The sequence below is a fragment of the Falco peregrinus genome, chromosome 2 (assembly GCF_023634155.1).
Source record: "Falco peregrinus isolate bFalPer1 chromosome 2, bFalPer1.pri, whole genome shotgun sequence".
Lineage (NCBI taxonomy): Eukaryota > Metazoa > Chordata > Aves > Falconiformes > Falconidae > Falco > Falco peregrinus.
The window spans coordinates 86,509,627-86,536,356 of NC_073722.1; the positions used below are offsets into that span (position 1 = coordinate 86,509,627).

The window sequence follows — 26,730 nt, forward strand, 5'->3', positions numbered from 1 at the left end:
TGTAGATGCTGCTGAACTCTGAGCTGGCTACTACCTCACGTTTACATTTCAGGTACTTGGGAGCTGAAAGGACAAAGCTGGTAAATGACCGGTGGGCTGCCAAGGCCCTGGGCCAGCACTTCAGCCGTATGTTCTATAGGTGACAGTCACACAACTGAAGAGACAAGAAAGAGCAACCAGTTATTTTATTCAAAACTTTTAAAAAGTTAATAGACAAAAACTGGTAAATTACTCTCATTGTGTCAATGAGAGAGACATCACAATGGTTTCCTCTTGCCCCCCCAACTTGCACTAGACAAGGATCATGTTTTGTTCCCCTACTCACCCCAGTTCCCTTGAAATCATCCTGATGTAGCAGTCCGGTATTCAACTGTGTCACCAGGTTGTGTGCCACAGTTGTGCTTCATCCAGCTCTGACAGGAGCAAGTTTAGGGTCTCATCAGCATTCTTGGTGGTGAGAGAACCTAACAAGTTACACTTGCTATCCTACACAGTATGTGCTCTATCACCAAGGCACACTATGCATACAGGGTGACATTTTTCAGCGTTCCAGGTATGATGTGAGGCAGCTAGGTTACGCCGCCAGTTCAGGGGCCCAGCAGGCACCCTAAGGTGAAATGCACGCAGGCCCTCCCTGGTTCCTGGCCACCCGCTTTTTCCCTAGCACCAGTCCAGCAGTGTCAGAGCTGTGCAAAGGAGCCACCTGAGGTGTCCTGCCCAGCACCTGCACTATGCACCTGGCCTGGACAAGCCACCCCACCAGTATTTTTTTCACCATTCAGGCACCAGTAGGTTTAAGCAGCAGTTTGCCCCAACACCGCAGAAGCTCTGACACAAAGTACCACTACATTGAATTCAGTGGCTAAAAGCAAGGTATCAGCAAGTACAGATCACTGGGAGAAAGCACTCCAAAACTGTCAGCCAGTCAGGGACTGGCAGCACTTTCAGAAGATCGCTGCTTTCCTTTCCTTCTGTCTTAATGCTACAAACACCTCCCTACATCCTGGTACAGACCACATTTTAGTTAAAGGCTTTATGAGACCGAATAACATTGTTCAGAACAGCTTAAAAGTACTTCCTGAGGATGGAGGAACACTTAATAGAAGCAGCAGTTAATTCTAGCACCACAGCTCTGAGGCAAATGGGTTTTGACCCTCTTTGCTTTATGCTGGCAACCTCCTGTCAAGAGTTTACATGTGCTTTTGGGGGCAGAGGGGAACAACAACACAACATAAACACACCCTCAACAGCTGACAAAAACTGAAGCCTTATCCCTTTGTCCTTTGAACAGCAGAACGCCCTGTTCGTCACTCCTTCTGCAGGAGCTGAAACAAGCTGTCTCGCCTTCAGTTTTAGCCGCAGTGTGACACGAGGCTGTTCCGTCCAGTTCCCACACCAATTGCTTTCCTGCACAAGAAAAACATCCACAGGCGCAAGCTTTGGTTACAGAAATTCATGGTGGGGTGGGGGGACAGTCAGTGCTCTTGCAACAGCTGAGCAAACATTCAATCTCTTTGTATTCCACAGCTCAGCTTTGAGTTTTGGGGAATACTTGAGGACCGGACAGCTTCACGCTTACAAAGATTTCTTCTTTTCTGGACTGAGAGGCAGATATGAATACGTATGAAGGAGGCAAGGGGCTAAAGGACATTTTAAGACAGGATCACACCCCAACATAACAGATAAAAATCTAGTGGTACCATAGCTGAATGTACTAGTGCAAAGAGACTAGAGGCAGCTCCTGGACAGCCGTCAGTTTTGCTCATTCAGGTGCGTGTGATTTTATCTGGAGGCATGAAACCTGTGTCACCCAGTGTTCGAAGTGCCACTCTTCCATTCGGACGTATCACCAAGTGAGTTATACTGCCATTGTTAAGGGACATTCGCAGCCAGCCTTCCGGGGGGAACTGCAATGCTCTATTGAAAAAACCCACAAACATATTATTCATTCATGAACAGTTATATTAAAATGAGCTCACAGCATCACCACCTGTTCCACATAAGGGGAAGGAAAGAAAGAAAAAAATGAGATTGTTGGTCATTCTGCTGCTTGCATGCAAATGCTCCACAGTCAGCCTTGGAAAAAATATTCCCTTGTGCAACTGACATGAAAACAACAGCGCTGGACGGGACCAGTGCCAGCAGCGCCCTTGCATAAGCAGAGTCCAGCAGATGGGTATGATTATTGTAGCCAGGATTAATTCAGATCAACAGAAGGTAGAAGCTGTAACATAGTCAGGTTGCTGGGAGCGCTCTGAGCAACCTTGTAACAAACAGGACTAGACAGCATAGGTTTAAGTGAGTCACGGACACTGCAGCAACGCACACCCGCGTGCTGTTCCTGACAGGTAGGGAAGGGCTCACCGCCCCAGTGGCTGCCTCCACGCGCCAGCAGCGCAGGGGCAAACAGCACCTTTTATGCACTACTTTGGCCTCATCAACACGGGTAGGTACAGAACAGCAGCAGAGACAAGGATTCATTCTAGCTGTTCACATCGCCTATGGAAGAAATTTACCGCAGCTACCTTCCATCAGCTGTGTTGTTCCCCAGAAGTGGTGAGAAAAAGCGCCTTGTGCTTTTTTTGTAGAAATACAGTATCGTAGCTAGTCTCCAGCTATTCTAAAATTCCTAAACGAACAGCCTCAGGAGCTCAACCAATTGTAGTAAACAGCTGTAAAAAAATCATGTTGTCTCAAACATCTTTTGCCTCAGATACTGAGGAATAACTCCTTTTTGGCTCTTACGAGAGTCTTTTAAAAAGGCTAAGAAATGAAGTAACAGCTACAGTCAAGCTCTAGAGTCAAAGGGAATGCTACACAGACTGTGTTCAATTGTGCTGTCAGACAGCCTGGAATAGAAGGCACAGAAGTGAAGTTAAAAAGAAGAGGGAAGAAACTGCAAAGAGAAAAAACGTATTTCAGAAAAAAAGTATTTCAGGAAAAGCATAGGCAGCAGCAAGATGATCTTTTTTGGCACAGAAAAGAGTATTCTTTTTACCTGATCAATAACTTTAAGTATAGCAATTGTGAAGAGCTCTAAAGCAGTCCACTGAGCAGACAGGCTAGCATTTAACTAGCTCAGCTAAATAAAGCCAATTGAAATTGTTGTAGGTATTGATCAGATTAAAGTTTAATCACATCTGTCCTGCTCAAGACAAATTATCTTACAGACAGTGCTTTGTTGATAGGGAAGAGGAATAAAGCAGACTCGGCTGACTAGATACAGAGACAGGCAAAGATCCAGAACTATTTTCTCCTTTGTGAACAACCTTGATGTTAGCAGAAAGATCCGCTCTCCCCTTAATCCAATACTGGATGTATTAGTGTGTTTTTGCAGTAACAACTTGAACATAATATAAAAATTTCCGTTAGTAAAGAATTCCCTAAACTAAATCAATCTTTCATTATGTAAGATCAAATTCGTATCACCTCAAAAAGACGCATCCAGTCAGACGCTCTATTTGTTGCCTTTTCCAACAGCCTACACAGGCATTGTCCTCGGGTTTATGGGAAGCACAAGCGTATGGTATTAAAGAGACTGTTCAGACATACAAAAAGGTTTTGAGTCTCACCGATTCAGCCATTTTCACTTTGGAACTAGAATCAAAAGTGTTCTAATTCTCAAATGTGTCCTGTACCTGCAAATTAATCCTGTGCTGAAGCTGCAGAACCAGCTGCTCACAATACAGGCACCGATCTCCAGCTGCTTCAAACCAGCCAAATCACATCTTCTAGCTCAGCAGTGCCATAACCCAACACAATTTCAGTAAAACTATGACCTCTTAAACACCACCAACTGACATGCAGCCCAACACATACCTGCACACAATATAGCGGATCACGTTGGCATGGCAGACAAAGATCTCATAGCTGTCTTCTTCCTGCTTTGCGTCAGCTCTATGAATGAAGTTTCGAAAAGCAGCCTCAATTCGAGCTCCATCTTCGTAGTACTGCTAACAGCACAGAGTTCAGAATTAAATACAGCTCAGAGCAACACGTGCCACTGCCTGCCTTTGCAGATGGGCTGCCACCTTCTACAGAGTTCTTCTTTACAGAGATGCACACCTGAGGCTGAACTAATACTTAGGGACTGTCAAGTTATTTTAACTGTCCTGTACACTTACTGGGGAGGAGAAAAGTATGCAGTTATCTAAGGTGTGTGATAAAAAGCATCAGGTACAGACACTGCAAGTTATTACTACTGTCAACATGAAGTATACTTAAAAAAAAAAACCCCAAAACATAATAACTGAAGGAAAAAAAATAAAATATCTTAAAGTTACCACAGCTTCTGGTTTCCAGTGAGAGACCGGAGGGTCTGGTTCTATGGGTGCTCCCTCTCTCAGCAGATCAGTACTAATTTTTTTGACTCCTGAAATATTAAATACACATTCAGAAAGGACTTATTACTTCACATGCCACTGCAAACAGGCTCACAACTCTACAATTAATACATTTTTCATATTCTATCTTCAAGGAAGTCTTCCTCTCCACCCTAAAGACCATTTTAGTCTACACACATCCTATCAAGGGGTGTGAATCTCTCCAACACAGCTATTCTGTCATCAGCAAAACAAAGTTTATTCCAACTGAGAACAGCCAAACCAGCTTGGCAAAGCAAGCTGAGTCTTCCCAGCCTGCTGCACTTTGCAGAAACGCATTAGCAAGGATGTTAATCTAAAGATGTATGTCAGTTAACGCTTACTGCTAATTAATGTTAATGCTACACTTTTGATATTTAATATTTATTATTATTTAGGCCGGGGGGGTTGGTTTGTTTGGTTGTTTTTTTTTTTGTTTTGCTGGTTTGGGGAGTTTTTTTGAAGCAGCACATTTAAGAAAACAAACACAGAATGATAAGAGAACTGACATTCAGCCAGTCATACCTGAACATCTACTAAAATACCAGACAGAATTATGCATAGTCAAATACCTTTAGTTCAGATTCTGGTATGTCTGAACAGCAGGAGAAAAAAAACAAAATGAAAACCAACCAGTAAAACAAAACAAGACGACCAGAAAACCACAACCACCCAAACCCCCTTATAAACAAAGCCCTCGCGTTAAAAAAATCCCTACACCTTTTTGAGTGTGCTACATCTTCCCCTGCACACAGGACAGCGCAGCACACAGGAAGGGCCAGTTAACTAGCCCAGCAAGAAGCATCACCACCAGAACTGGTGTTTACGACACCCTTCTCTCCTGTGCTGCTGCCCACAGAGGCTGAGGACTGAGCCAATCCTGACGACCTGTGACAGACTGCTTTACAAAAGGTGTAAAGTGAAGAGCAACCAGCAGAGCTCCCCTACACAGCAGCACATGCAGGTAGCAGCTAGTCACTCAGAGGGGCAGGCCCCTCTGTATTTTTAAAGATGAACTGTAAACAAGCAGAATTAGGGTTGTTAGTTTCACACAGGGCTGGAGGTTGGCTAAATAACATCTTGACTTTAAGGACAAAATCAAATTTTTACTGGAAGCAGTTTTAAGGATCAGAAGACAATGCAAAATTAAGGGAAGTCACTCACCTGGGAGATGTTTGCTTATAATTTCAGTTGTTTCAGTTGCTCTAGTCATGGAGGAGTGGATAATCTGATCAAATTTTAATCCTAAGCTTGCCAGTCTGCGTCCAGTCAGTTCAGCCTGCTCTCGACCTTAAAAACGATACTCATTATATAAATTGGTGACACTCACATAAGCGCCTCACACAAACTACCAGAAAAGTTGTGCAGTAGACGTAAAAGGTCTCATCAATGTCAGGTTTTCTTCTTTTCAAAAAGTAATTGGAAAAATTTTTCACCATTCATTTACTTATTCAGACCAAATTTATTGGCTGGACAATTTCTAGTTGTATTTCCATAAGCAGGAAAAACTCAGTTTGTTGTTTGTTTTTTTTTTTAATTAAAAACCCCCACCCAAATACACATCAAAACTTTATTCAGAGACTTTCACTAAAGTATTCAGTATCCCTGCTAGCCCCATCCCAAGGGGGTCATTTCCAGTTAAGAGAGAGCGCTGACCCAAGCCAGCTGCCACCGCTGTTCAGGACAGTGCTGAACAGATCCACTCAGACCTGACGGTGCATTTTTCATCAAGGCCACATTGGCTTGGGAAGTTCAGAACCACAGTACGTGGGTATCCTAGGGAAGGCTTTACTCCATCTTTCAGGTAGGTAGGTGAAAAGACAAGAGTCAGTAATTGACCCAAGGCACAGGATGAGACAGGATTAAGATTATACCTTGTTACCAGTTTAAAATAGCACCTTAGTCCTGAAATTAGCATTTCACTCCTGTTTGCACACTGGTGCTTAGGACTGGGGGGAGGAATGTGTTTACACTAAACATTTGGCACCAGATTTCCAAAGCATCAAGCAGCACAGCGCAATAATAATTCTTCCCCCCTAGAAACTGTTAGCATACATCTCATCAAGAAAGTGTCTGATTAAGCAGGACTGATGAGCAGTATTCCCAGAAACAGTGCTTATTAGCAAGAGTGAGATATATTTTAATAATTAACACTCCAACTGAAAAGAAAGTCCAAGGTACTTTTTTTCCCCTTTATAAATCAGCAAACTAACAGAAACCTTTTAAGAGAAAGCTATCCCAAAGTCAGTTATGGAGCTAAGTTTACAAGCCTTAGCCCTGCGGAATTATGTCAGCCGGCATGAAAATCTGCTCAAGCAACCTTAAGATAACTGGAATTTTCCTTTGCAAAGCTCCTTTACAACTGAGTGTGTTTAGAACTCTATAAAGCACATTTTAAGGTTTGGATTTAGAGGATCAAAAATGGAAAAAACAAACTTATTCATGACATCTTTCTGCCACAAAGGATCCAGAAAGTGGATTAAATTTTGGCAGTGAGACCCAGAGCAGAGATTAATTACTGACCCATACTCATCAGGATGGCAGCATGTGAAAAGCAATTTTCCCAAAATGCAAAGTACAATGCTTCTAGTAATACGTACCAAGTGGGGTCAGAGTTCTGTCTTTATCAGCCCGGCCATCCAGATTATACTGAGAATGACGGATAAGGAATATGTGCCTGGTGGCTTTTGCCTTGCAGTGATCTAAGCGCGAGGCAAGTTCTTCTTCCCCAGTTTCCTCATTTTTCTTTTTGAGATTGATAAGAGCCAGTGGTTCACGTCTAAACAAACACAGTTAAAATGTCGGTTTTAGATAGGTGAAACTAAAAGGCAGAGGAATTTTACAGATGGGTAGTCTTGCCTTATTTCGGGATATAGTTGAAGTACTAAAATTGACTATTTAGCCATCTATATCGCAAAACTGATTCAAATCATTGTGCTAGAGCTATAAATAAAAGCCTGCGTTAAAAAAAAGTTAAAAGGTGTAACTGCCACAAATAAATTTGCTGTTTAGCAACAGCTATCTCTCAGTTGATTCTTGGAAGAAAAGAAGAAAGCAACAAATGCAACAGAAAAAGTTAAATCCTGATACACAGAGATGGTGTACACTAAAACATAGAAAGCTACTGTCTGTCCATCTGTCTGGATGAGATTATAAACACTAGCACACTTTATACTCAAATTCCTTTGATTCAGTAGTTGTTCTTGGGATTTTCACTGATTTTCAAGCATATGGGATTTCATGATTTCCAGGTATAAGGGTAGGCTTTTGATGAGAAAAATCTAACCATGAATGATACCCAGGAAAAGAGGAACAGGTTTTGACCAATCACAAAGGAAAGAAAATGTTCTATATCTAAAAGGCCCTGTGACAACACCTATAAAATTTGCAGTTTATCAATCATGTTTACATCAAATAATTAAAACACACTCCCCCCATCCAACAATATCTTAGAAAGGCTCCAACTTCCTTCAGCACACATTGAGAATTATTCTGTGCTTTAAACTAGGTCATATCAGGTCTCTCCAGTAACATTTTTTTATCTTTCAGCTTTATTTTTATCCTTTCATCTTTGCTACCACTCTCCCCACATGCCACTTTAATCTTTCTTCCCCTTTGTCACGCTGCACACCAGTATCCCTTTCCTGCATACCACAACTGTTCCTCTTGCACATCACCCAGACAGTCGACCCGGTTCCTCAAAACAACACCTGTCACAGTGGATCTTCACCTCCCTCCCCAGTGTCACAGATTAGTGCTACAGACTTCCCGCTGCTGACACCAGCACTGCACTGTCATCATCCACCCTGTCCAAACCTTCCACAGATCAGTCTTCTGGTCCCCTCTCTGCACTGATCCTCTACCCCATTAATATAAATCCTTTTGCTACAGTCTCTCCGCCTCAGAACTTTTCCCTTGTTCTCCTACCTAAAGAACAGTCAATTTATTTAATTCATACCAGACCTCACTTCTTCCATTATTATAATTAAACTTTTTTTTTTTTTACATAGATTTTTTTTAAACCAAGAGTATAATTTTTGTTCAGTTTGAGACGAGGTAATCTGGTCATAGAAAACCGCTGCTTCACATACCTATTCCTACAGTTCACAAGAAGACTGGCTTTACAAAGCCCTGCATCCATCTTGCCTTAGTAAAGACATGATTTCCATTAAACACTGAGGCTCAACACATTCCTTAAGCTCTTAACAAGGTTCAGCAAGACAACTGATTTGAAGAATCAGTCAGCAATATAGAGGCGAGCGGAGGTTATCGTTACTCGGCAGCGCTGGGTGCATGGGGATCGCTCCACCAAAGTCATGCACACTGAGGGGACTTTTCAGTCCTCCCTTTATACAAGCTACTCATGTCTATTCATTAGTTTTCCAAGAAATTGTTTACATATTCATTACAATTCTGAGAATTCATTTACATATCTTGTGCCTGTGCAGTGTCCTTGAGGAGTTGTCTCTGCGCAGACTCTATTCCTTAGCAGCCGTGTTTAAAGTCTCCATCTTCACCACGTTGCATGTACAACAGGAATCTAAGAAACAAAATGTCCCTTCTAAAGATAACCAACCCAAGGACTTAGCAGTCTGTACATCCGTCATGTGGCAATAAGGGTCCTTGGACATTGATTTAAAGAATCAATCACCAATATTTGAGTGAGTGGAGGTTATCTTTATTCGGCAGCGCTGGGTGCATGGGGGATCGCTCCACCAAAGTCATGCACACTGAGGGAACCTTTCAGCCCCCTCTTTATACAAGTCACTCATGTCTATTCATTAACTCATTAACATATCTCACACCTGGACAATTAGCATATTCCCATTCAAGGACCTGGTATATCTTCAAGTTAACAACATTAACATATCTCCTGCCTGGACAATTTGCACACTCCCTATGTCATCCATTCAAGGATTTAGTACATCCTCAAGTCAACAATAAGGGTCTCCTCAGATAAACATGAGCACACCGTTCTTTAAATAAATCATATATGGCCCCTTTTTCTAACAACTATTGTAAATTCTTTTACAACTATAAAAAATCACTATGCCCTATGATCATTCTTTGACAGCACCAAACAAAACGTTGAAGTAACACACATATTAGTATTCCTAAAACTATTACAATAAGTATTATAACAAAAGCATGTTTAACCATCATGTAAAATCTGAAACCTGTTCCATATCTTATGGATATCTGTTTCAATTTGATTACTTTGGTCTATGTATACATCCAGTAATCATTCCACCCATCAGATTGGGAACAAGTGTTTTGCCCTGGGTTTCCAGGACATGCTCCCCCTGTCTTGCTTTGAGCTTTCCAACGACAGTTATTATCACTTTTCATAAATATTGTGGTGGTTAGGCTTAATATTTGTAAATCAAATCTGGGACCCAAGTCATATGTTTTATCATCAAATAAGCAATATCCTCCACCATCGTCTGGCTTTTTCCAAAAGTCTGGCCAGGTAGGCCATTTGTCATCAAGATAATTCCAGTTTTGAGAGGCCATCCCGTACAGGGGTGTTGCCAGGCTTCCTTTAGGAAGAGAGGTACATATCCAGCATTCCTTAGCTTTGGTAGCATTAACAATCATTTGCAATGTTTGAAGACAGGTATTGTTTACCCACGCTTCAGTTTCTTAGATTCCTGTTGTACATGCAACGTGGCGAAGATGGGAGACTTTAAACACGGCCGCTAAGGAATAGAGTCTGCGCAGAGACAACTCCTCAAGGACACTGCACAGGCACAAGATATGTAAATGAATTCTCAGAATTGTAATGAATATGTAAACAATTTCTTGGAAAACTAATGAATAGGTATGAGTAGCTTGTATAAAGGGAGGACTGAAAAGTCCCCTCGGTGTACATGACTTTGGTGGAGCGATCCCCCATGCACCCAGCGCTGCCGAGTAACGATAACCTCCGCTCGCCTCTATATTGCTGACTGATTCTTCAAATCACATTAAAATTTAAGCAACAGTCTAATAACAAGAAGTTCCATTGCTCTTTCACAGGATACTTCTTTTGATTCAGTAAAAACTATACTGCTGGAAAGACACATTAGGAAAATAGAAAAAACACCTGAAAACTTAAAGTACATCTGTCAAGTAACATAGGGATTAATTCGTCCTATGGCAGAAACACACAAGAAACACCTGACTGCAAGTCCTGCTCTCTCCCTTCCAGCACCTCTGAAGTTACCTGATGGTAACATACTTGGAAAAGCAACAGATGCTTTAACAAGTCATGAGAAGTTAATCAAGCTTAACAATATTTTTAGCATAAGCTAGTTCTAGAAAGTTTAAGAGCAGGAAAACTTCTAATACTGCTAAGACTAAGTAGGTTCGTTTAGGCCACTGGAACTCATAAGCTGACAAATGCAGTTTTCTGCATTCTCTTACCACAAAAACCCAACCCACCCAAGACCATAGCTGGTCAGAACTTGCCAAAAAGCAACAGCAATGGCAGGGACCATCTTTAAACCAAATTAAAACAAAAGTATCACTTAATCCATGACAGTGCCCTCTTCACCTTTTTTCCAGGAAGCCCTGCAGTCACTGAAATGTAGTCAGCCTGACAAATGTCTGAATTCTTGCAACATACTTCGAAATCCAGATATTTCTAATAAACCTATCTGCAAGCACCACTCAGAAAATATAGGAAATTACCTGAAGCCCAGAAATTTTGTCAATAATTCAAAGCTTGTTTTTCTTCCCCTCCCACACCAAGCTTCCCAGTTAACAGAAGCTTAGTTAAGAACAGCTTTCAGATAAAGTATTTTACATGAATGAACCTATACCTAGCCTTCTCCAAGAACTGAGCTGTACAATTCCTGTGCAAGCGGCATACACCAATTCAGCATCCTAGGTGTAACATCATATCAGACCAACAGGGAGTCTGAAAACAAGACACTTGCATTCTTTTGTTTCAAACTTGAAAAGCCACCAGTTGTTAAGAATACTGCAATATCTGGTTATTCACTTGACTTTGTAAATCATTCCCTGCCCCCAAAGAGAAGCAGTCAGACGCTCTGTGTATAAGCCATTTAAAAACTTTACATGTTACAGGTTTTTGCCAACGTCATCCGAAAATCAAAATTAAGATTTCAATGAGGTGTAGCCAAAGCCATATCACACCAAACGGTAGACACTAAGCACTAACTGACCTGTGATAATACACTTCTACTGTTTGCACACTATGATGAAAAGTGGCATTAACTGCTATTAGCTATATTTGTTCAGGCAATTGTGACAGCTACATCCGTTACAGTACAACCCCTATTTCCTGGTTTGGGAAAAAAAAAAAATGTTACAGGAGTCCAAAAGTACTTTATAATCCCTGAAGAAAATCTGCCTTTCAGCAGAACCAGACAGGGAAGGATCAACAAAGTTAAGCCTGTTAAAAAAATAGCTTTAGTACTTCCCTCAATATAACTGTGTACCCAGATGTAAACTTGTTTAATTAAAAGTTACGTTTTTATGATCTGAGTGTACATGGCCCTGTTTATATGAGCATTTGATTCTGTAGCAGCATTGCAAAAATCAAAACGGGATGCACCATACAACAGAAATCTGTTGGCGCTTAAGTTTGGATTTACTGTGATTAAACCGGAGCCTGACATAAATCTCCCTGGGGAGGTAATTCTACCAGACGGAAGCTAAATGAGCCAAAGCTCAATACAGATATTTGCACATTCTAATTAATCAGAAAAAAAATGTAGTTAACCCTTCGGGGAATGCGTTTCAACACTATGAAGAACACAGCTAAGTTAGGTGCAAAGCAACGTTGCCTTCACAAGGATTTAAGAGCAGTAACGCGCAGTTTCACGGCGCAGGCCTACCACCCGCCTCGCACGTGTATTTGAAACACGGGAAATCACCCGTCATCAAAGAGCAAAATCCCGGTGCGGACGCAGCGCCGTGCCAAGGCCCCGGCAGACCCGCTCCGCCCGCAGCTCCCACCCGCGGGGGCTGCTCTGCAGGGGGCACGGAGCGCCTGCAGCGGCGGCCCCCCCCAGCGGCCAGGCGCCACAGAATTCCAACAGTTTTCAAGGATTTTCAAGACTATTCAAGAATTTCAACCCTATTCTGCTTTGAGCGCTTTAGCACCTACAGTTTTACCTGGAACTGCCTCCCGACTGGACGCCGGGGGGCGGGGCTGCCCGGCCGCCTCAGGGCCGCCCCCGCCCAGCCCGGGCTCCCCCCCCCCCCCCCCCCCTTCCCAGCCCCTTCCCGCCCAGCCCGGGCCCCCCTCCCCCGGCCACCCCGCCCCCTCTTCCCGCCCAGCCCGGGCACCCCCCCGGGCACTCGCCGCCCTACACGCGGCTCCGGCGGGGGGAGGCTCTAAGGGGCCCCCCCGGGAGCGGGGTCCCCACCCATGCGGGCGAGGGAGGCCCTGGCGCACCGACCTGTCCCAGTTGCTGTCCCAGTAGCTGCCGGTACCGGCGGGTCTCTCGATCCAGCCAGGGGCCGGCGGGCAGGAGGCGGCGGCGGGCGGCAGCAGCAGCAAACCCGGCGGCGCCGCGGAGGCGGGTGTAACGGCGGTGGCGGCGGCGGCGCTCCCTGGCCGCGGCTCGGCGTCCCCGCCGCGGCCCGGCTGCTTGCCCACGGCAACTGCGGAGAAGAGGACGGAGCCGCCGGCCAGCCCGCAAGCGGCCAGCGCCAAGGCGCGGCGGAACGACATGGCGCGGGCGGCGCGCCGCGTGCCCCCTCAGCCCCGGCGCCGCCCGCCGAGCGCCGCGCAGCGCGCGTCCCGCCCCGCCCCGCCCCGCCCCGGACGGAGCGCGGCGCGGGGCAAGATTCCTCCGCGAAGGCGCTCGAGGGGGCTGGGGCCTGCGGCCCTCGCGGGGGCAGTGACCCCTCCCCACCCCCCCTCAGCCGGGGCACTCGAGCCCGCCGCACGCCGGGCCTCGGGCGTAGTTAGCGCGGAGCCCTGAGCTGGCTCACGCAGGGACCCGTCTCAGAGCCAGCGCTGGCTTCCCGGCAGCGGGAAGCGGCAGCCTGGGCTGGGGAAGGGCAGGTGGCCCGCGGGGCCGGCTAGCGGGGGGCGCCCGCCGCTGCCCTGCACCGGGACCCCGCCCGCGGGAGCGGGAGCGCCGCCAGCGGGGAGAGGGGGGTGCGCTGGGCCCCGGTCAGCCGCGGTGCTGCCCTCGGCCTCGCAGCTGGGGCCCTGGGAAGAAGCGGGACGGAGCCCCTGTTTGCTGAGCTGACACCCAGAATTCAGCACCAGTTTCTACCTGTGCCTTGCAGAAATGCTGCTGAATGTGGGTCTGGGGGTGCCGGCAAGCCTTACAGATGCCATTATTCAACCTTTGCATATTGAATTATACACCTTTATCACTCCTGTCCACCTGTTGGAGCCTCGCCCCCACACCCACGCTCCCCACACCACAAGATGCACTGTGTGCGTTACGCCCCTACCACTCCAGCTGGATAAGGCCCAGCTGGGTTCCAGCTGCTGTGAGCAACTCTGGCACACCTGGCAGGAAAGCCTGTCCCCGCCGAAGCACAGGGAGCTGATCCTGTTCTGTGTCACCGTGCTGCTAACAGGCTCCTGCAGCTGCAGGACCCACAGCAGGACCACAAGGACGCTGTGCCTGCCCAAAAGACAATGAGCTTTCTGCTAAAGGACTTCAACCGCGTCCCAGCCTTCCCAGCTGAGTGGCTTTCCGCTGCCCACCGCTCCATGTCTCCGTCTCACACACGCGTGACACAGGCGACAAAGACACATTGCACAGGTCCTTGGGCTCTGGGACATCTGACAGATCAGCAGTGGCTGCCAGGGGTCAGACAAGTGAAACAGGGACCCTGGTGAAAATATGCTATAGACTAGAGGTTTTTTTCTCCCTCCTTTATCCTTCTTACCTGCCTTAATCTCTATATTTAAGGTCTTCCACTGTTTCTTCTTAGATAGCTTTGAAATTTTAATTTGATTATTTTTCTTTAGTTTATCTCAGGAGTATTATCCCTTATCATAGAGGCAAGCCTGTGTATTTATACTGTGTATGTTCTTTCTTATCAAGAGCCCAGAAGCAAAAAGTCTTATTTTCAAAACTTCCCATCCACTTGTAGCACGGTTCTTTCCTCCCGTTCTCAGACTCCTAGCTTCCTGCAAGTGACTTGTACATATTTTTCCCCCATAATGCCTTTTCTCTTTTATCCCTCGTAACACTCATTCTCCATTAACTGTCCCACTTGTACCCTACCTCTCCCCCTCCAGCCTGCCCTCTAACCCGAACCCCAGTTGCCGTATTTGACCTCCAACAACTCACAAAGGAAGGAACAAACTGCACCCGATACCATCAGTCACCTGGGGTCAGGCTGGAGCTGTGTGGGACTGATACTACAATTCCTGATAAATCTCTCAATGGCTTGAACTGAATTCTAAAATCAGATGGTTCAGTTTGAAATGCCAGTGCAATTCAAGGTGCATCAATTGCACAAATAATCTGACCCTTGAAGTCAAAATCCCAGTAAAGACTCAGGCAAGTTTCCTGAGTGAGTGACAGTGGCATCAACTTACACCAGGGCTGAACTCAGCTCACCGCTAAAAAAGTTTGAGGTTGTTGTTAAGCAACAGTCAAAACTGCTTCCTCAGCAAAAATGTATCACTGAACATCTGCGCAACCTCATTGCACTAGAAAATGAAAATGGATAATATTGATTGTTTGCCTCAGTGCTGCATTTTGGATGTCATTCTTCGGCGGCAACACTTCACCATCAGAAATTTCCTGTGCATATGCTCACATTCTGTTGTTTATTTTTGCTTGGTTTAGGTACTAATGCACTTATGCAATTTATGTGCAAAAGTCTTTTGGGATTATCTTAGCTTTTAATCAGTCAGTCCAAAAATGTTATTTTTAATTAGATTATGTTTACCATTTTGTAAAACTTGCAATACAATTAGGTTTAAAAAAAATCTCTTAAACCAATTTTTTGAAAGTTAGGACTAGCTTGAATATACACTCCTGCATTACATTAATTACTACTTAACTTCTCAGTCTTTGGGGTTTTTTTATATATTTATATTGCTGCTACTGTAATCCAGTTTTATTGTGTTTTATTTCATCTGTGAGCAGAAAATCCATCTAAGAGGATAACAACCTACTGATGGTACCCACTAACGGAATTATTCTGCTAGCTAAAACAGAAATGCTTGTGCTACCGATGCCATAGGTCCAACACTCAGGGATGATTCCCAGGGAGTTATCCCATTTCTGTGGCTAGATGCAGAAATACCTTCAAGCAAGGTGCCCAAGGTTAAAGTGGCCTCTGAACTATGTTGTGACCAGAACAAAGCAAAACAGAAATTAGAAATCCAGTACGGTTGACTGAAGAGTCAGTACAGACGCGGCCTGACAAATGGTGTTGACTTTCCCCTGGCAGGCAGAAAAACCTAGTGGCAGCAGCAGGAGCAATGGCAGCCCTTCAGGGTTAACTTCACCCCAGCAGGAATACGAAGAACTGTTTTCTGTGTGGGACCTGGATCACTACAGGGATGAGTCAGTGTCTGGATGTTTTACATTAGCTACAGGGAGAGCAAGGGCAGGTCTCTAGTCTACAATTGGCAAGGAAAATTTATGAACTTGCAGGCATTTTTTTAAAAATAAAACAATTAGAGTAATAAAAGGACAATTGAAATGACGAAAATGTGGGTTTGAAAAGCCTTTTCCATGACCCCAAGTGCATTTACTCACCATGTATCATCTTCCCAATATAAAATAAAAAAAAACCCCAACAACCTGAAAATTTATTCTCGAAGGAGACAAAGAAAGAGAGAGAGAAAAAGGAAACATTATGCCATTTGATCCAAATATATTCAGACATATACTGCGGACTTACTGCTGGCCTTCTTAAAGGAAATATTGATGTCATCCTGGCCTGCTTCAGACCCAGCAAAATTTGAATGATACACTAGTTTAAACTTTTGGGTGACTAAATGATGCTACTTAAGCTTACTTAATACTTTTTTGTTTAATAGACCAAGAAAGAATAATGCTTTTAGGCAACTTTAATTTGTATAACTTGACCAGTTAAAAAAAAAGATTCTGAAGCAGATACTGGCTTCCTGACCACATCTGACTGCATCGCTGAAGGGTAAGCACAACCACGCAAGTACTGTGTTGGTTAAATAATAGCACAAAATTTAGGGAGATTTTAGCATGAAAGAAAGTCTATGTATATATATGTTTGCAGTGATTCAGGCCTTGAATTTAATCTAGGTGTGGTGAATCACCCACTAGAGGATCCTTCAGATCTCTTTTGACCATAAACAAAAAAAGAGAGACGTTCATTTAGGATGAAAGACTTGCCCTCTTCCCCAAACACACTCTCTATGAGTATATTAGAAACTAGGCTTCACCTTATCTAAAGCACAGAAAGTCTTCATATCACAAAAGATTGATTTCTCAATTTTACACTCACAGTCACCAACTTTCTAAATGAAGTAGATTGAAATGTCATTAGTAACACTGGTAAATGAAGTATTTCAGAAACAGCTGTAAGGAACTGCTCTTCTTTCCCATGACTGAGTGTCTTCGCTTACTCCTTTGGTAAGGAGCAAGTCTCTTTAGTACACTGGGACTAAAGTCTCATTAGCGCTAAGAATTTTTTTAAAATCTTGCAAGGTCTTGTACTTACTAAATTGTCCCAAAATGGTTGAGACTGCAATGACAGGATAGCTCTACAACAAGTCTTGTCTTCTGCATATTGGTGTTATGAAGCCTTGCGTCTGATAGAAAGCACAAGAAATGAGCTGCTGCAGAGGGCAACAAGAAAAACGTCTAGAAAGCTCCTTCAGGGGTGGAGGGTTACTGCCCCATCTTCAGTAGCTCTTGAATCGCGTGAGTGCATGCCCTGAATGGTACAGGGCATTGGAAATTTATGAAAATGGATGTCACCCCATCACATATAGAGTATTGTGTTTTCAGATTTAGGTGTCTAACAATTTATTATCAACAAGTCCTCAGTATCACGGCTTTCAGTCATTTAAAACCAGAAGGTTTTACTGTACCAAACACAAACATTCAGAATTACAAATCAAAAAACACACCAAAAATACATTTGTGAAAGACCTAAAAAAAAAGTAATTTCTGAACTGGTAAACTAGTTTTATTAACACAGTCTCTAGCCCTTTCATTAAGTAAACACATCCATTTCTGCCCCTGAGGTCATACTCATGAAACTAAGGGTTTGTAACAGCCATACTAACACTACATTATCTAATGTAACGCTCTAATAAATACTGATGTATCACGCCAGAAGGGTTTAATGTGAAACAGATGGTCTAAGGAATGGAAACATAAGCAAAGTATTTTACTGTAATCACTACCCAGGAAACAAAAGGGGATTTGATATTATTGCCTCAAGGACCTCACCCTCCCCCCAAAAAAGTTTTTGTCTTAGATAATGGTAAACTTGTTATTTTGCTAAGGAAGCACAGGTGCTGCTAATAGCTCACAACAATGAAACAGAATTCAGGCATTCTTGTTGCTTTTGCAAAGTTCAGCTGATCTGTCTTTACACCATTTTCTTTACTTTTTTTTGGTCTGTTTTAGAAAGGGAAATAAATTTGTAGTTGTTATGGACTTGACAGTGTTGGCGGCTGTTGCATTTGATACTAACAGTCACTACTAAGAGCTTAATACCTAGGCACTGCAGTCTATGCCCTAAACCCAGCTATGCTTTTAGGTGCACTGGCAAACCATTAAAAGACCTATCTGCAAAATTCACTTAGCAGGAAGGAGAACACTCTGCTTGCAAATCATTTGAAGTACTGTGACGGACATAATTACACAGTTCAGGAGAATTCTAGTTTTAACGTTCCATTTAATGCTTTACAATAAATATAAAAGCAAAATTCGAGCTCACCCAAAATATCCTTTCCTATCTCTCTGTCAGGAGCTATTTCAGGTATTCCCTGCTTTACTTCAGAAAAATCACCCTAGGGATAGAGCTTGGCACAGGCTGTCTAAACCCTGCTGTTCCTTTTTTTGGAAACAAGCATTTAAATGCAGTGTTTCCACATACAAGCTGCATTGAGGCGGTGCAGGCAAAACCCTAGGATGAAATAGTTTTTGAGGAAGTGATGCTAACTACAAGTCTGGAGAACCTGCAAGATAGTCAGCCACGTATGTGACATTCTTTGCTGGCGATGCAGCAGAAATAGGAGCTGCAGCTCCAATTTAGCTAGACGAGCTTTCCGAGCACCGCTCCCGTTTCAGTGAGACTAAGGCCCAGACCAAGCAAAGCACTTGCTTAGACTGCACCTACTTTTAAATAAAGGAATCATCTTTCTAAGTCAGTGGACCTTGTCAGTGTTGCGCCAGTGTTTAGAAGCCCCGCTTTTTTCAGGAGAAATAATAAGCTTGGCACTTCTCTCAGATTTGGAGGGGTTTGGAGAGGGATCATTTTTGTATTTCAAGCTTTTCTCTGCAATGCTGAAGACATTTTTTCCCTGACCTTTTGTGAAAAACTCAGAAACTGCCATAGTCAAGTATTTACTTGAGACTTCAGGAGCTTGGGCCCTTAAAAATCCCAAGCATTGTGAGATCAGTCCAAATAGCTTGAGAAGTAAGAGAAAAGTTAATGGGATATTCAACTGTTAAAACACAGATGTGTGTTTTAAGTGTCTTACTACACATTAGTCACACTATCTAGTAAACTTAGTATAAAGCCAGGAGCTAAGAATTCTTTAGTATTAATTGCTATTCTCTTGACTTACTGTGTGACAAACACTTCAGTAAGAAATGGCCTGAGAGCATTGTCCTGGGTGCTCTACAGAGACTGGGTGACCACAGGCTCCTTTCAGACCCTACATGGATAAATTTCATATTGCGTTCGCTGGGTTTATGCCTCTAGGGAGAATACCAGTGGAAAGATCAATTTGTCCCAGTGACAGTATTTCTCAAGAAAAAAGGGATGTAACGTACATGACTGATGAGACACAGAAACAGCCTTGCCTCTGCTGACAGAGATGATGAGCAGAACATCAGACTGGGCAGTGCTGTCCCCTGCCAGCGTGGTCGAGAGCTACTGCTTCCAAGTAAGAGGAGTTAGTACAGTTTTCTATGTCTGTTCAGGGTTCACATTCACCTGAACACAAAATGTTCAGGACTGAGGAAACAGAGTCTAATCTCAGTTACAACAATCAACACCTGGATCCTGTGGAAGTATTCCAAACTTCCATTGGTGTAACTGGGCCCTGTCCTACAGCATAACAACACACTCCCACAGCCTGAATTTCCTAGGTGGGAGCAGCACATAATGATGTTACTTCACCTGAATATTTTTTTTTCCCTTCAGTCAACAAGTAGAAAATCACAGACAGCATCTTCTCATATTATGATACCTATTACCACACGTATCATCTTTCTGTTTCATTCCCAACACTAATAAGCACGGGACCTAATTATCCTAATTTATAAATAACTTTCTTCATTCTGTCTCTGTGCAACAATGCTTTGGCAGGCATCCTCAGCCGAAGATTTGAAATTATGTCCCTGCCAAAAACTATTGCTGCTGCTGAATCACAGCACACACAGTTGAAAGGCTGTGGTTGCTTTTATAAATATCTGTGCACATACATACATATGTAGATGTATGTGTGTGTGCATGTGTGTACAGCAACTTGGAAACACACATAAATCAGGCAAAATGGCACGGTGGCTTTCTCTATTCCAAATGATGTTACTGAGCTCATTCAAATTTCTACTAATGTATTCATGCATTTCCTAGGGAAATTTTAAGGACCCTTGGGTGAATATCAGTTTTCTCTATTGAACTAGTCTGACCACCACATTAGCTTAAGCTACCAAAGCCACCAGTAGTAGGACTCAAGTGATGATTTTATTCTTGAGCATGGAATTAGGCAGTTGTGGAGTGTCCAAGGAACTAGGCTTCAAAATCAACTAACGTCAGCCCAGACTAAAGAGAGCACTGCTTTCGCATCCCAATGCAGAGGATGGCTAGTAGCAGCAGCAGAATTAATGCTCTGCTAAAGGATACCTTTGTTGCATTTCTTTTGGTTTTCACAACATCCTGCGGCAATTTAATCTCTGCTTTCTTGAAAGAGTTCTGCCTTGTGTTTTCATTATGCTTTTTGGTAATTTAATGTAGCGCTTACTGTTTTATGGCCTGTGGGAAACAGAGATGCTCCTTCCTCGTTTGCTTCCTCCACGGCATTAATTTTGTCATTTATCAGCTTTAAACCAAGTGGGTTCAAGAGAGAGTTCTTGATGGGAGATGCTCCAGAGAGAAACTCAGAATAGAATTGCTTTTCTGTCCTAACTGATTTGCCACTAGTGCTTTATTGTTATAACCTGGTGTGATTTATCAGTGATTTTGCTTCAATAGGAAGGAATGCATGAAAATTACTTAGCTGAATCAAACTACAGGTTCATTAGCTAAAATAATTGTTGCTATTAGTAGGAATTTATGCAGAACTCTTTTTAAATTACTAGCAAAACCCAGATTCAGCAGCCATTGCTGTAGCAATAGCTGAAATACACAGTATACATTTTATACAAGTTTTTTGAATCTGTTTCAGATCTTCTGTAACATTTTACAGCCGCAAAATGAAAAGTAATAAGCAATTTACTGCTGCTCCAGATTGAATTTATGTTTTGTAATTAATTTAATATGTCATATAAAACATAACTTTGAACGGTAAACTGGCCTGGAAAAAAAAATTACAGATGTTTTCTTCTTGCTAACTTCAACAACTTGGGGAGGGGGATTACATTTACAATACTTCACTGTGGCTTTTTTACAGTGCATTTGACAGACACATGGCATTGAAAGACTGGTTGCTGCCTAAAATTAAAAAATACATTTTATACTAGAAGTGTCCCTCCAAGATAAGTGCAGAGGAATGTGGAATTACCAAAACCTAGTGGTTATCTTGTGGAGACAGAGACCCATCTGAACTTTCCCCTGCCAGCCTGCTTTCAGTACCCAGCCAAGGCTATGAAGATTTATGTTATTACTCTGCCTTATGTAGCCCTGCCTACATTACAACCTTCTGTCTTTCTGCAAAATAATGACAGAAATCCATCTAAGGCAGGAAGAAGAGATCTTCTATGTACTTAACAGCATGCTGCCTGCCCCAGCCAATCAATCCTTCATGCTGATAGAAACAGGAGGAAATTTTTCTTGCCAGCAATAAACCCAGCTGCCCCTTCCTGTCTTTTGACACTGCCTATTCCCTTTCATGTCAGCCAAAGATACTTCTTTTCCCTTTTTCACTACCTCGGTTTCCTCTTTGTCTTGAGCTAGGGACTGTAAGAATGCCCTCTGAAGTCCCACACCTCTGCCACAAGGCATGGTGTCCATATGGTCATCATATAGCCTCTACTAAGCAATGCCCTATTGCCAACAGATTTCAGATCTGGTGCCAAGGAACAGCCACATGACTCAACGCTGGAAGTCACTTAGCAATTTAAATCCAGAGGATCTCAACTTCTGTGTCATACTGGAATACCATCTACCAAGTGTGACACTGTGACCTTGGGAATGGCACACAGTAAGTCAGTGACACAGCTGGAAACAGAAACCGTGTCACTGCTTCCCAGGTCTGTGCCTCACCCTGACTGGGTGGCAGGTAACACATCCTGATTGCCCAAGAGAAGACCACAGAAGAGCTCTCTGCTTAAAACTGCAATGTTTAAGCTAGGAAGGAGCACAGACACACTGTACCTAGAAAGACACTTCACTGGTCTCTGCCTGAGGCAGGCAAAGCATTTCTGGGTGCACAGGTTGTGTTATGACTCCATCCAACAGCAGGGTGCTCAGATTCCTTCTGCTGATCAATCTCTGTGGGTATAAATAAAAATAAACCAAAACCAAGGACAGTGCACGCCAAGTCTCTTGTACCCAAAAAGGACTCTCTCCATCATTTGTGACACAGTGCTGAAATGCAGTTCTGCAGCATCCAGGGCTTTAGATGTATATGAAGATCGTCTGTATAGATATCTCTAGAATTTGTGTAGATATAATTAAAGAAAAAAATATTTTCAAAAGTAAATTAAAATGCTCATAAAGAATATTATAAATTCTGTAAAAAATGTGGGAGAAGTACACTGAATTACTATGGTATATTTTCTTATGAAGGTTTTACAGGTTTTGAAAAAATTATCTATTCTGTGCTTCAATATAGGTGGTAAAAATAGATTTATTTTGCCTTTACAGTTAAACAAACTCACGCAACCTCTGTTTACACATGGACACATCTAATCTTCCTATCCCTTAAAGCAGAATGTGCTTGCCTGTGATAAAAATCCCAGTGATTATTAATTTCTAACTCTTTCCTGCCCCTTTATTAGAAAGGCAGTAGTGAGTAAAAGACCATACTAGCAAAGAAATTATTTTGTGCACTAATAGACAACATTATTCCTTCTTTGATAATCTTCATGTACTATGAATACACTATTGTAGATAGACACATATTTCTGCAAAACATTAAAACAGACACAAAAAAGACAGGAATTACTAACAGTTTTCTCATGGCAACGTAGCACCATTAGTCCTTGCTCTTAAGAAAAAATGTAAAAGGCTGTATTTCTTCAGCAGCCCACAACAAGTCAATGGCTGCAAAACTCAGCTCTCGCTGTGTTCTCTGCCACAACAGCACATTGCAGTGTCCCCCCTTTTGGAGGTCACTCCCAACCTACAGCTATTTATTTTACTGTATTTCTGCTCAGTAATTTTAGTTACTATTATATATATGCACAACTATTCCAATAAGCAGGCAGGGAACAGTGGAGTTGCTTAAGGCAATGAAGCATATGGTCTCTTGGAATGAGGATTGTGCTGTACGGGTATTATGCAGAGGGTTTGGATTATAAGGAAGTATGCAGGATGTCAAGGGAATGATCAAGGCAGAAATGTCTTTCATGTATTTACTAAAACAGCTTTCCAAAGTCAGTGTGTAAGACCAAGACTACTGTCAGCAACACCCATCACACAAACACCCAAAAAACTTCTCCGCAAGAATGTGACCTGGAGTGGTGCTTTCATTTGAAGTTAAATATGCCCTAAATCTGCCCCACTGATCCTGGATACCTATGGGATGCATCTGCTTGGCTCCAGCTACACAGCTGATTGCAGAATGATAGGGTTCAAGCCTCTCACAAACACAACACATCTGTGAGGTCAGGAAGTTGCATCCCCATCTTACATGGAGTGAAGAGGCATGGGAAGACGTACAAGTCATCAGTAATTTGTATGGAGCCAGGAACTGCTGCCAGAATGCCTGGAGCCCATTCCTGTGCCTGAAGTGTAGACCGGGTTTCCAGCTGAACATCTAACTGGTACATCTCTTACTGACTAACACTGGGAAACTGCCAGCAAGATAGCAGTGCAAAGCATGTGCATTTTGATAGAGAAGATTGTGGCCAACAACAGAGCAGTTTGTCTGTATTATTAGTGGGTCTGAAAAATTAGTCATGACCAAGTACCACCTAACTACTTACTTCTCTGTTTTTAAGTCTGTTATTGTAGATACCTGCCAATGAGACAACAAGGGCTGATCCCAAGGCCAGATGGATTCATAACATTCAGGCTGCAAAAACAGGATCATGCTGTTACTGAATTTACTGAGACTCTGCAGTTTCTACAAGGTGAGTTTTTTCCATGAAAAAGTAGCATTGGTTTGTATTTATTAAAAAAACAAACAAACAAACAACAAAAACCCTTCCACCATCTGTTCAAATGACTGTACAAGAGAGAAAGCTGACAGTAAAGCTGTATTGTGCTAAACCACCTGCGCCCAGGACTAGAACCAGACTATAATGCCATTTTATGAGCTTCCACAGTCATCCCTGATCCAAAGATCCCCACGTGTTCTGCACCTACGGAACTGAAAGAGGCTTTCAACACGTATGCTCCATGGCAGGGAGGTGTGCTTTGCAACTGGCACACACAGGAGCCATCCAACTCATATCCACTGAAGCAGTGAATGCAGTAAGAAACCACTGCCCAGGAGCCACTTACCTGCACACCGTGTGCAAGGACAAGCCAGAGGGCAGAAGAGCACCACGTTGCTGCTTCACTAATAAACCCAAATTCCCTCTTGCTGCCTGCCACATGAAGACCATTTATGTAAGTTCTCTGTAGTAGAGACAGAAGCTTCATTAGAAATAGAGTTGGCCCAAAAATGGGATGTGCTCATGAAATTCCACTTTCCCCTTTGTTCCCTGTTGTGGGAAAAAAGATTACAAGTACTTGATTTGCTCCAGGTTAGAGGCTTGAAGTCCTAATGTCAATGAACTATAGCAGTGAGCTAATTCCTGTGGGTGCCGCTCCCAATGGCATGTTAAGTCTAACAAAGCATCATTAAAGGAAAAACTACCATTCATGAGCTTAATGTGTTGTTGTGCCACTCTGAAAACAGGAATTCTCATTTTAGGTGTGCATCTCAAGTATTCAAGGTTTGTGATTTTGGTGTTGAAAGCCCTACACTGAGTCCTCGTTGCTGACTGTGTGTGATGACATGTTTTATTGAACCCAAACTCATGGGCATGCTTTGGCTCCAAAACAACAGTGCTAACTAAACAACAATTCTTAATTAGTATGGAAGGCTACTTTTTCCCTTAAAGTGTTCCAGACATTGCTCTCCCTCCAGTTATTCAGACATATCCTCCCCATCATTTCTTTCAGTTACCACTGAGTTTAGTGGGAGGTTTTCACACATGCAGACAATGTTCAAATACATCCTTGAAAACCCTGTTCTTACTCCATCTTGCAGAAACAGATGGATAGTACAAGCCCTGCATGGAGGTTAGGAGTTTAAAGGTGTGAAATAAACTTCAGGAGGTAGTATATGGTCCCCATGGTTTTTACATGGCAGATGCTTTACAAAGTCTGCTGAAAAGGTTTTTTGAATTACTTGTATTTGTAAAACTGTCTTATTTCAGAAAAGGGATATTTTTTAAAATACAAGACTTAACTGTGGTACCCCTATTATTGTAAAATGTAACTAAACTAGAAAAGCTCATGAACTGGCAGAATCTGCCGCATAAATTATGCTGTGCGCTTCTGCCATATAATCTGATCAAACTGGCCTATGCCCCCAAATGCAGAAATTACTTTGATTAACATAGTTAGATAGACAGAGTCAATAGACAGAATATCATAGAGTTGATAGACAGAATATCTTAACGCAGTCTAGAAATATTGGTAAAACTCAGCATTGCCCACAGTGCTCACATAGCCTTGTATGCTGTCCATCTCAGGCCAGATATATTCCACATCTAATGCCATATGGATAGGCTATGTTAGTGCTTTAAGTTCCTTGCTAATAAATGGCAAAATTACTGTCTGAAAAATCCACACAAGGGATGCATGTGTAAAAGGTGAACAGGATGGCAATACAGCATGAAATAATTTGTAAGGGAAAGGAAACATGAATAATCTTCCTTACAGTCAGAAGATGAGAGTCTCTTCCACAGAAGTCACTCTTCTCTCTCTAGATAAGATCCACTGTCTGAAGCTCTGCAGAATTCCCTGTTCCATATCTACCTAGAGTCATTATTGCATCCCTGTTGGCAGAAAGAAAACCCAACACTTGAGGGGAAGGAGTTAGTGTGACCACTAAAAGAATTGGTGAAATACCACCAACGCCAGTGAGGCTGAAGGGTTCTTGTCACAGCCAAGAGCTAGTTTTCTTAAGGACACTTGTTCAAGGCAATTTCTGATGGTTCTTCTGAGGTCTCAGCTTCCCCTGAAAGACAGCCCATCCCTTCCTCCTGCACCTCTCCTTTATCCTTTATAGTTCTGAGCAATGGGGTGCTTTCAGGCATCCCTCAATCTCTTATATATTCCTCACTTTATCCAAGCTTCCATCACTGCTTTCCCTTCTCTCTGAATATCCCTTATAATGGGGGGGCCACCTACCAGCCTTCCATGGCCTGGGACATAACCAATGGCAGAAACACTGTTTCCAGTCTATTTTATTTGCTTGTGTTTTAGTAAGTATTTTTGGCTCTGGATTTTGCTGCTAATACAACCATTTTTTTTTCTATCAACACAGATCAGTTCCATTTAAAATACACCAGATAGGGACACCTGTAACTAGTTTTACGTGAAGATATGTACACAGTTATGTACAGATTATATACATATAGGCATTATATATACACATATATATATATACACATATATATAAGGCACTGTAAAATGTACCATCACTTCTCTAGGACTGTTTTTAATCCATAAAAGTAGATCATATTTCTTCATATAATTTGAAATGTCTAACCAAGACACTTTAAAAATGTTTCAGGGTTACAGACATATCAGCTGTGAAATAAGCCTTACTTTAAAATTCAAGTTATTGTGACAAGATGAACAAAACCTATTTTGACAGTAATTC

General features: G+C 42.8%; 2 protein-coding genes across 3 annotated transcripts in view; both read right to left on the reverse strand.

Annotated features, from left to right (window-relative positions):
* Positions 1 to 170: 170 nt before the first annotated feature.
* PGAM5 (PGAM family member 5, mitochondrial serine/threonine protein phosphatase) lies at positions 171 to 13,108 on the reverse strand. Of its 2 annotated transcripts, none has more exons than XM_055796615.1 (6): positions 12,773 to 13,108; positions 6,962 to 7,140; positions 5,526 to 5,651; positions 4,284 to 4,372; positions 3,820 to 3,950; positions 171 to 1,917 (listed from the first exon to the last, which is right to left on the reverse strand). In XM_055796615.1, exons 1-6 carry the CDS (start codon positions 13,045 to 13,047, stop codon positions 1,767 to 1,769), a joined length of 951 nt encoding a protein of 316 aa, XP_055652590.1. In that variant the 5' UTR covers positions 13,048 to 13,108; the 3' UTR covers positions 171 to 1,766. The 2 variants fall into 2 exon arrangements, with proteins under 2 accessions (XP_055652590.1, XP_055652589.1); XM_055796614.1 differs by having other exon boundaries at positions 3,820 to 3,953; positions 12,773 to 13,106.
* Positions 13,109 to 20,817: 7,709 nt separating this feature from the next.
* Positions 20,818 to 26,730, reverse strand: part of ZDHHC8 (zinc finger DHHC-type palmitoyltransferase 8) — a 125,584-nt gene continuing 119,671 nt past the window's right edge. The window contains exon 13 of the transcript XR_003552731.2: positions 20,818 to 25,900. The gene's annotated coding sequence lies outside the window, so the exon portion shown is untranslated. The remainder of the gene's footprint in view (positions 25,901 to 26,730) is intronic.